The sequence below is a fragment of the Oncorhynchus tshawytscha genome, linkage group LG27, assembly GCF_018296145.1.
Source record: "Oncorhynchus tshawytscha isolate Ot180627B linkage group LG27, Otsh_v2.0, whole genome shotgun sequence".
Lineage (NCBI taxonomy): Eukaryota > Metazoa > Chordata > Actinopteri > Salmoniformes > Salmonidae > Oncorhynchus > Oncorhynchus tshawytscha.
Window position 1 is genome coordinate 19,220,594 of NC_056455.1, and position 11,237 is coordinate 19,231,830.

Genomic DNA, 11,237 nt, shown 5'->3' on the forward strand with positions numbered 1-11,237 from the left:
GGATGTTCTTATAGGCACTTTAGTATTGCCAGTGTAACAGCATAGCTTCCGTCCCTCTCCTCGCCGCTACCTGGGCTCGAACCAGGAACACATCGACAACAGCCACCCTCAAAGCAGCGTTACCCATGCAGAGCAAGGGGAACAACTACTCCAAGTCTCAGAGCGAGTGACGTTTGAAACAGTATTAGTGCGCACCCCGCTAACTAGCTAGCCATTTCACATCGGTTACACCAGCCTAATCTCGGGAGTTGATGGGCTTGAAGTCATAAACAGCTCAATGCTTGAAGCACAACGAAGAGCTGCTGGCAAACGCACGAAAGTGCTGTTTGAATGAATGCTTACGTTATGACTAACGTGACATGGTGTGATGAAAGAAACATACAGGAACTCAAATCCTTCTGTTCACCTGATTTAGAATTCCTCACAATCAAATGTAGACCGCATTATCTACCAAGAGAATTCTCTTCGATTATAATCACAGCCGTATATATCCCCCCCCAAGCAGACACATCGATGGCTCTAAACGAACTTTATCTAACTCTCTGCAAACTGGAAACGATTTACCCGGAGGCTGCATTCATTGTAGCTGGGGATTTTAACAAGGCTAATCTGAAAACAAGACTCCCTAAATTTTATCAGCATATCGATTGCGCAACCAGGGGTGGAAAGACCCTGGATCATTGTTACTCTAACTTCCGCGACGGATATAAGGCCCTGCCCCGCCCCCCTTTCGGAAAAGCTGACCACGACTCCATTTTGTTGATCCCTGCCTACAGACAGAAACTAAAACAAGAAGCTCCCACGCTGAGGTCTGTCCAACGCTGGTCCGACCAAGCTGACTCCACACTCCAAGACTGCTTCCATCGTGTGGACTGGGAGATGTTTCGTATCGCGTCAGACAACAACATTGACGAATACGCTGATACGGTGTGCGAGTTCATTAGAACGTGCGTTGAAGATGTCGTTCCCATAGCAACGATTAAAACATTCCCTAACCAGAAACCGTGGATTGATGGCAGCATTCGTGTGAAACTGAAGGCACGAACCACTGCTTTTAATCAGGGCAAGGTGTCTGGTAACATGACTGAATACAAACAGTGCAGCTATTCCCTCCGCAAGGCTATCAAACAAGCTAAGCGCCAGTACAGAGACAAAGTAGAATCTCAATTCAACGGCTCAGACACAAGAGGTATGTGGCAGGGTCTACAGTCAATCACGGACTACAGGAAGAAACCCAGCCCAGTCACGGACCAGGATGTCTTGCTCCCAGGCAGACTAAATAACTTTTTTGCCTGCTTTGAGGACAATACAGTGCCACTGACACGGCCTGCAACGGAAACATGCGGTCTCTCCTTCACTGCAGCCGAAGTGAGTAAGACATTTAAACGTGTTAACCCTCGCAAGGCTGCAGGCCCAGACGGCATCCCCAGCCGCGCCCTCGGAGCAATCGCAGACCAGCTGGCCGGTGTGTTTACGGACATATTCAATCAATCCCTATACCAGTCTGCTGTTCCCACATGCTTCAAGAGGGCCACCATTGTTCCTGTTCCCAAGAAAGCTAAGGTAACTGAGCTAAACGACTACCGCCCCGTAGCACTCACATCCGTCATCATGAAGTGCTTTGAGAGACTAGTCAAGGACCATATCACCTCCACCCTACCTGACACCCTTGACCCACTCCAATTTGCTTACCGCCCAAATAGGTCCACAGACGATGCAATCTCAACCACACTGCACACTGCCCTAACCCATCTGGACAAGAGGAATACCTATGTGAGAATGATGTTCATCGACTACAGCTCGGCATTCAACACCATAGTACCCTCCAAGCTCGTCATCAAGCTCGAGACCCTGGGTCTCGACCCCGCCCTGTGCAACTGGGTACTGGACTTCCTGACGGGCCGCCCCCAGGTGGTGAGGGTAGGCAACAACATCTCCTCCCCGCTGATCCTCAACACTGGGGCCCCACAAGGGTGCGTTCTGAGCCCTCTCCTGTACTCCCTGTTCACCCACGACTGCGTGGCCATGCACGCCTCCAACTCAATCATCAAGTTTGCGGACGACACAACAGTGGTAGGCTTGATTACCAACAACGACGAGACGGCCTACAGGGAGGAGGTGAGGGCCCTCGGGGTGTGGTGTCAGGAAAATAACCTCACACTCAACGTCAACAAAACTAAGGAGATGATTGTGGACTTCAGGAAACAGCAGAGGGAACATCCCCCTATCCACATCGATGGAACAGTAGTGGAGAGGGTAGCAGGGTTTTAAGTTCCTCGGCATACACATCACAGACAAACTGAATTGGTCCACTCACACAGACAGCATCGTGAGGAAGGCGCAGCAGCGCCTCTTCAACCTCAGGAGGCTGAAGAAATTCGGCTTGTCACCAAAAGCACTCACAAACTTCTACAGATGCACAATCGAGAGCATCCTGGCGGGCTGTATCACCGCCTGGTATGGCAACTGCACCGCCCTCAACCGTAAGGCTCTCCAGAGGGTAGTGAGGTCTGCACAACGCATCACCGGGGGCAAACTACCTGCCCTCCAGGACACCTACACCACCCGATGCTACAGGAAGGCCATAAAGATCATCAAGGACATCAACCACCCGAGCCACTGCCTGTTCACCCCGCTGTCATCCAGAAGGCGAGGTCAGTACAGGTGCATCAAAGCTGGGACCGAGAGACTGAAAAACAGCTTCTATCTCAAGGCCATCAGACTGTTAAACAGCCACCACTAACATTGAGTGGCTACTGCCAACACACTGTCAATGACACTGACTCTACTCCAGCCACTTTAATCATGGGAATTGATGGGAAATTATGTAAATATATCACTAGCCACTTTAAACAATGCTACCTTATATAATGTTACTTACCCTACATTGTTCATCTCATATGCATACGTTGATACTGTACTCTATATCATCGACTGCATCCTTATGTAATACATGTATCACTAGCCACTTTAACTATGCCACTTGGTTTACATACTTATCTCATATGTATATACTGTACTCGATATCATCTACTGTATCTTGCCTATGCTGCTCTGTACCATCACTCATTCATATATCCTTATGTACATATTCTTTATCCCCTTACACTGTGTATAAGACAGTAGTTTTTTTGGGAATTGTTAGTTAGATTACTTGCTTTTTATTACTGCATTGTCGGAACTAGAAGCACAAGCATTTCGCTACACTCGCATTAACATCTGCTAACCATGTGTATGTGACAAATAAAATTTGATTTGATTTGATTTGAAGCCTGCTGGTGCCTACCACTGCTCAGACTGCTCTATCAAATCATAGACTTAGTTATAACGTAATAACACACAGAAATATGAGCCTTAGGTCATTAATATGGTCGAATCCGGAAAATATCATCTCGAAAACAAGACGTTTATTCTTTCAGTGAAATACGGAACCGTTCCGTATTTTATCTAACGGGTGGCATCCATAAGTCTAAATATTCCTGTTACATTGCACAACCTTCAATGTTATGTCATAATTACGAAAATTCTGGTAAATTAGGCGGCCCAAACTGTTGCATATACACTGACTGCATGCAATGAATGCAAGAGAAGTGACACAATTTCACCTGGTTAATATTGCCTGCTAACCTGGATTTCTTTTAGCTAAATATGCAGGTTTAAAAATATCAACTTCTGTGTATTGATTTTAAGAAAGGCATTGATGTTTATGGTTAGGTACAGTTTGGAGCAACGACAGTCCTTTTTCACGAATACGCACCGCATCGATTATATGCAACGCAGGACACGCTAGATAAACTAATAATATCATCAACCATGTGTAGTTATGATTATGATGATTGATTGATTGATAGTTTTTTTTATAAGATACATTTAATGCTAGCTAGCAACTTACCTTGGCTTACTGCATTCGTGTAACAGTCAGGCTCCTCGTGGAGTGCAATGTAATCAGGTGGTTAGAGCGTTGGACTAGTTAACTGTAAGGTTGCAAGATTGGATCCCCTGAGCTGACACAGTGAAAATCTGTCATTCTGCCAATGAACAAGGCAGTTAACCCACCTTTCCTAGGCCATCATTGAAAATAAGAATGTGTTCTTAACTGACTTGCCTAGTTAAATAAAGGTGTAAAAAAAGCCACAGCCATTTCTGACAGGTGTATAAAATCAAGCACACAGCCATGCAATCTCCATATACAAACATTGGCAGTGGAATGGCCTTACTGAAGAGCTCAGTGACTTTCAACGTGGCACTGTCATGGAAAGGTGGCATCCTAACAAGTCAGTTTGTCAAATTTCTGCCCTGCTAGAGCTCCCCTGGTCAACTTTAAGTGCTGTTATTATGAAGTGGAAACGTCTAGGAGCAACAAAGGCTCAGCCGTGAAGTGGTAGGCCACACAAGCTCATAGAATGGGACGGAGTGCTGAAGCTCGTAGCGCTTAAAAATTGTCTGCTCTCGGTTGCAACACTCACTTCCGAGTTCCAAATTGCCTTTGGAAGCAACGTCAGCATAAGAACTGTTTGTCAGGAGCTTCTATAGCCGAGCAGCCTAGCGTCGTCTGGAGTGGTGTAAAGCTCGCTGGAGCAGTGGAAAGCGTTCTCTGGAGTGATGACTTGCGCTTCACCATCTTGCAGTCCGACAGACGAATCTGGGTTTGGCGGATGCCAGGAGAACGCTATTTGCCCCAATGCATTGTGCCAACTGTAACGTTTGGTGGAATAATGGTCCGGGGCTGTTTTTCATGGTTCGGGCTAGGCCCCTTAGTTCCAGTAAAGGGAAATTTTAACTCTACATCATACAATGACATTCTAAATTCTGTGCTTCCAAATTTGTGCCAACAGTTTGGGGAAGGCCCTTTCCTGTTTCAGCAGGACAATGCCCCCGTGCACAAAGTGAGGTTCATACAGAAATGGTTTGACGAGATCGATGTGGAAGAACTTGACTGGCCTGCACAGAGCCCTGACCTCAACCCCATCGAACACCTTTGGGATGAATTGGAACGCCGACTGCGAGCCAGGCCTAATCGCCCAACATCAGTGCCTGATCTCACAAATGCTCTTGTGGCTGAATGGAAGCAAGTCCCTCCAGCAATGTTCCAACATCTAGTGGAAAGCCTTCCCAGGAGGCTGTTATTGCAGCAAAGGGGGGACCATCTCCATATTAATGCCCATGGTTTTGGAATGAGATGTTTGACGTGCAGGTGTCCATACTTTTGGTCATGTAGTGTATATGTGATGTGCCCATTTTCACACAAGGACACACTCGCCTATCTGTCAGTGTGTGGAAAGTGGCCTTTTGTGAGTGACTTTCTGCATCAGAGTTGTGTGTGTTTGTCTACACTGTGGGTGTACTGCACCGTGGTGTGTTGAGTTGGAGGACGTCAGATAAATCACCTTTCAGTGTTTACACACTACCATGATCTCTGCTCTCTCTCCCTGGTTCCCGCGCTCCACCTCCACCACTCACTGTCAACACTCCTTTTCAAACCCTCTCCCTCTCTCTCAAAGTCAAACTAGCTTCATTGACGTGACAGGAGCAATTTGATGTTATGAAATCATTACACAGTCCAGCATTTCCTATTGTAAATGGTGATAGATAGCAAGTACAAATGTATTAGTTTTCTCCCCCCCCCGTCTCTCTGTCAGTATGCTCTGGAGAGGCTGAAGGTGATGTGTGAGGATGCTCTGTGCACCAGTCTGTCTGTGGAGAACACTGCAGAGATCCTCATCCTGGCAGACCTGCACAGTGCAGACCAACTCAAAACACAGGCTGTGGACTTCATCAACTAGTGAGTGGCACACACACACTGCACCCCGCTCTCATTCTATACTCCTCACTCACTCACACACACACTGCACCCCGCTCTCATTCTATACTCCTCACTCAAACACACACACTGCACCCCGCTCTCATTCTATACTCCTCACTCACTCACACACACACTGCACCCCGCTCTCATTCTATACTCCTCACTCACACACACACACACTGCACCCCGCTCTCATTCTATACTCCTCACTCACACACACACACACTGCACCCCGCTCTCATTCTATACTCCTCACTCACACACACACACACTGCACCCCGCTCTCATTCTATACTCCTCACTCACTCACACACACACTGCACCCCGCTCTCATTCTATACTCCTCACTCACTCACACACACACTGCACCCCGCTCTCATTCTATACTCCTCACTCACTCACACACACACTGCACCCCGCTCTCATTCTATACTCCTCACTCACTCACACACACACTGCACCCCACTCTCATTCTATACTCCTCACTCACACACACACACACTGCACCCCGCTCTCATTCTATACTCCTCACACACATACCGTTACTGTACCCCTCACTCAGAACACTCTCTATATACCTAACACACACTGTTACTTTATCCCTCACTCAGAACATTTTCACATTTTCGCTAAATGCCTAACACAGAAATATCGTCATTCATTTTCACTGGGAGCTCGATTACTCTTTTTGGAAATAGTATTTTACCTCTTCTCAGACCAATTTTGTGCCATATTAACAGGGGCAATTTAGCAGCAAACATGTTTTGACAAATCTAAACTTGTATGGCAGGTGAAAAAAAGGTATACTTTGGGTTTTCAGAATGAGGCCCTTTCTCTACTTCCTCAGAGTCAGATGAATTGGTGGACACCATTGTTATAGCAATGTGTCCAGTATGAAGGGAGTTAGAGGTAGCATGCTAGCAGATAGTCATAGACTTCAAGGCATTGACTTGCAAAACTACCTCTATCTTCCTTCATACACAGAGGCGTAAAAATGGTATCCACAATTGTATCTGTCTTTGGGGAAGTAGATAAAGGGCTTCATTACCAATGTCCCGAAGTATCCCTTTAACTAGAGCGATTCTCTATGACCGAGGCCATACACGGCATGAGGTTGCTCCTCAATGTGCTGGTTGTTTATGATTCGTCAACATTAATGTGAACACGACATTACCCTTCCCTTTAGTCAACACTGACGAAGGCCATCCATTGAACTTGCCATACCAATAAGGGCATTTTAATTATGTGAAGAGGGCCTTGGTCCTCTATATTCTGCACTCTCTTCAGTCCCTACTCCTGCACATATCCACTCTTTTCTTTCTCCGTCTGAGTCGTTTTTTCCTTTCTCAGTCACCCTCTCCCCCGTTACCTTACGCTCTGACCCCCCTCTCTCATACTCTGTCCTCTCTCTCTCTCTCTCTCTCTCTCCTACTCCTACTCCTCTGTCCTCTCTCTCTCTCCTACTCCTCTGTCCTCTCTCTCTCACTCATCTGTCCTCTCTCTCTCTCTCTCTCTCTCCTACTCCTCTGTCCTCTCTCTTCTCTCCTACTCCTCTGTCCCCTCTCTCTCTCTCTCTCTACTCCTCTGTCCTCTCCTCTACTCCTCTGTCCTCTCTCTCTCTCTCCTCTACTCTGTCCTCTCTCTCTCTCCTCTACTCCTCTGTCCTCTCTCTCTCTCTCCTCTACTCCTGTCCTCTCTCTCTCCTACTACTCTGTCCTCTCTCTCTCTCCTACTCCTCTGTTCTCTCTCTCTCTCCTACTCCTCTGTTCTCTCTCACTCTCTCTCTCTCACCTACTCCTCTGTTCTCTCTCTCTCTCTCTCTCTCTCTCTCCTACTCCTCTGTTCTCTCTCTCTCTCTCCTACTCCTCTGTTCTCTCTCTCTCTCTCTCCCTCCTACTCCTCTGTTCTCTCTCTCTCTCTCTGTCCTACTCCTCTCTCTGTCCTACTCCTCTGTCCTCTTTCTCTCTCTCTCCTCTCTCTGTCCTACTCCTCTGTCCTCTCTCTCTCTCTCTGTCCTACTCCTCTCTCTCTGTCCTCTCTCTCTGTCCTACTCCTCTCTCTCCTTCTCTGTCCTCTCTCTCTCTCTCCCTCTCTCTCTGTCCTCTCTCTCTCTCCTGTGATTCCACTCCTAATCCTGGTCATTAATTGTGGTTATGGGCATTATGCCAGTTTAATTTGACTGTATTGTTGTTGTTGTGGAAATTGACCATGGGGGACTCTGGCTTGCAAAGCGCTATCAACCCTCCTCCCTTCGACAACATCGACAACAACTGAAATCAATAAAGAGGACGAATATAGAAAAGAAACTACACAATGTAACCAATAAACCCCAGACCTCCCTCCCCCCGCCCTGCAGTCAACACCACTGTTAGCCCCCATCTCTCTTCCTCTCGCTCTCCTTCCATTTTCTCCCTCCCTCTCTTCTTCCTTCCCTCCCTTCGCTTCTCCTTCATCTCCCCCTCCCTTCTCTCTCTCCTCCCCCTCTCCCCCAGCCCCCTGGGCCCGGCCTGCTCTCCAGCTGTGGCTGCTCTCTCTGTGCCCTTTGCTGGTCTGCTAACCCCAGGCACAGCTCATAGCTCATAGCTCACAGCTCATTGGCCATTAGAGGGAGCAGGGGGTACATGTCCCTACCAGGGAACTGGGTCAGAGGTGGGCTTGGATGTCTGGGAGGTATGCTGCTGGACACACATTGACTTTCATTAACACACACACACTAATACACAGAACAAATGTCATTAAAGGCCAGCTATGTGTGTGCGTGATAGTGCAGTACTGCACCCTGAGGGTGTGAGGAGGCTGGGGATTCCCACAGGGCCCAGTGGTATGCAGTCTGTCAGGTTTGTGTGGAGGATGGAGGGAGGGGCCAGGTTAGAACAGTGCTAATATCTCTCCTTCTCGCTCTCTGCCTCACTCTTTCCTCCTCTCCTTCTGACTTTTCTCTCTTTGTCCCTCCCCCTCTCTCGCCCCTTCCTCTTTCTCCCCCACCTCTCTCTCTCTCTGTCTCTATTCTCTAGCCATGCTGCTGAGGTGATGGAGACGTCTGGCTGGAAGTCCATGGTGGCATCCCACCCCCACCTGGTGGCTGAGGCCTATCGCTCCCTGGCCTCGGCCCAGTGCCCCTTCCTGGGACCCCCACGCAAACGCCTCAAACAGTCCTAGTGTCCCTGGATCCCTTGCCCAGCTCTGCTCTGCCCTGGGACCACAGAGGGGTCTGCTCTCCTCCTCCTCCAGGCCCCCTCCAGAACCTAGAGATGCCCAGATTGATACCAGAGCTCCTCTCTCCCTCCTCCCTCAGCTGAAAATACAGGGAGATGGTGTAGATTTGGTACAAAGACGATGAAAAAAAGGGATGATCCACCCTGATTACTGAACATAGACAGTGACTACCTTGTCTTACCCTGTACACCTGTAGAGAACAGAGTGTTTGGGTATAGGAGGGAGGTAGAAGTTGTAAATGCATTTTTTTTTACTTTACTTTTTTTTAAAGTCCTCCTTGTAGCATTGTGTAAAAACCCAAGCTTTATGTATGAAATCAGAAAAACAAACAAAACAGACAATAACCAAAAATGGACAAAGAGAAAGTTTTGGGTGATGAAGTGCCACCATGTCCCAGTCATCTTCCCTGAGCAGAGAAACACCCTGTAGTTCATGTTTGACATCCATCTTGTACAAAATAACATTTTAAGCATTTTTCTCGCCGAAGGGCAAAAAGAAAGGTGATTTTTGCAAGAAACAAGATGGAGATGAACACGTTTTAATGTTCAACATGTCCAACCTTTTTCTCTAAGAAAAACGACATACATAAACATATTATATCAACTGTTTTTACTCTGACCCTTTTCAGGACTACTTTCCTCGTTGGTGGAATTAGAACGCACTCCTGCGTCACTGTCAAAATGCTAACAAATGTTTAGTCTCAACACAAAATACAGCTATTTTGGATTGTAAAAGCCTTGTTGTCTTTCAATATCTACTGAGTTGTTATTAGTGTGTGTGTGTGTGGTGACCATGTCTGCCAACGATTTACTGGTTAAACACTCATTTGAAACTGCTGCACTCAGCCCTATTTACATCTCATCCACACATGATCAAAGTCTGCTAAATCCCCTACACACACCTCATCTTACTGTACTGTAAGTGCCAGGGTGTGTCTGGTGTATAGCCTTTCCTGTTGGCATTGTCAGTTCTAGTTGTGTTTGACTTGGTCTTAGTGTGCTTCCTGTCTGTGACTACAGATGTAATCTCCTCGGTCTGCTGGGCTAATGGTGTGTATTTGAACAGGATTTGTCTCTGTTGACCGAGGTTGTAGCTCAGCAGGACTCCTATCAGCACTCCCATCACCCTGAAGTCTCTAGAGAAGCTGTTTCCACACCAGTCTATCAGTCATCATCTGCCAGATGTCCCAGCCACCTCTGTCCACTAGCTAACACACCATCCAGACTGTACAGTAGCTACAATTGTGGCCCAAAAGGCACCCTATTCCATGTTTAGTACACTACTTGTGACTAGGGTGGCCATTTGGGACACAACCTACATCTCTTTTAGGATAGAATTTGTGTGATCCCTGGTATTATTAGTGTAGAGAGAAGGAGCATGTAGGAGATGGACAATGTGAGTGGTCACAGGCAAAGCTAGGCTAGTGGGGGGGAGTGGTCACAGGCAAAGCTAGGCTAGTGGGAGGGGAGGGAAAATGGTCACAGGCTAGGCTAGTGGGGGAAGTGGTCACAGGCAAAGCTAGGCTAGTGGGGGGAGGGGGGGGAAGTGGTCACAGGCAAAGCTAGGCTAGTGGGGGGAGTGGTCACAGGCAAAGCTAGGCTGGGGGGAGGGGAAGTGGGGCAAAGCTAGGCTAGTGGGGGAAGTGGTCACAGGCAAAGCTAGGCTAGTGGGGGGGGAAAGTGGTCACAGGCAAAGCTAGGCTAGTGGGGGGGTGTAGAGGCCCGTGGGGAGAAGCGGTGTAGAGGCCCGTGGGCGGTATAGAGACCAGAGAGAATATGCTATTCTGATATAGTACTGTTTGCACAACAGCCTCTGAGTATGCTTTCCAGACACTGCAACCATGGCAAAGACTCTGCCGTTAAGATAAAGGTTTGTGTGTGTACATGTGCGTGTCATCTTGAACCACATTGAGTGTATTTCTATACGTACTGTTTAGTCACACTTCCTCTTACTAAGCCTTGTCCTTGAATTGTTGTCAGGTCTCCTTTATAATACCAACAAGTCTGTCTTTGAGGAGAGAGAACTCCTCTGAGCTGGCTTCTTTACTTTACATACTCATGTTCTAGCTTCCCTTGGGTGTGTGTGTTGGGGCGCTGTCAGCGGTTTAGACCATTGGGGAGAGATGGCTGGATAGAGGGATAGATGAGGAGAGGCGTGTGCTATTGTCATACATGCTGTAAAAGTCTGTCGCTCTGTCCTTCCTTCCCCTCCTCCCTCT

The 11,237-nt window shown here is 47.6% G+C and overlaps 1 protein-coding gene across 2 annotated transcripts in view; it reads left to right on the top strand.

Moving 5' to 3' along the window:
- LOC112238972 (speckle type BTB/POZ protein) overlaps positions 1–9,753 on the top strand; it is a 146,107-nt gene extending 136,354 nt beyond the window's left edge. For both annotated transcript variants that reach the window (XM_042307538.1, XM_042307539.1), the window contains exons 10-11: positions 5,640–5,782; positions 8,818–9,753. In XM_042307538.1, the coding sequence (XP_042163472.1) occupies positions 5,640–5,782; positions 8,818–8,962 (288 nt within the window). In that variant the 3' untranslated portion in view covers positions 8,963–9,753. The remainder of the gene's footprint in view (positions 1–5,639; positions 5,783–8,817) is intronic.
- Positions 9,754–11,237: the final 1,484 nt, after the last annotated feature.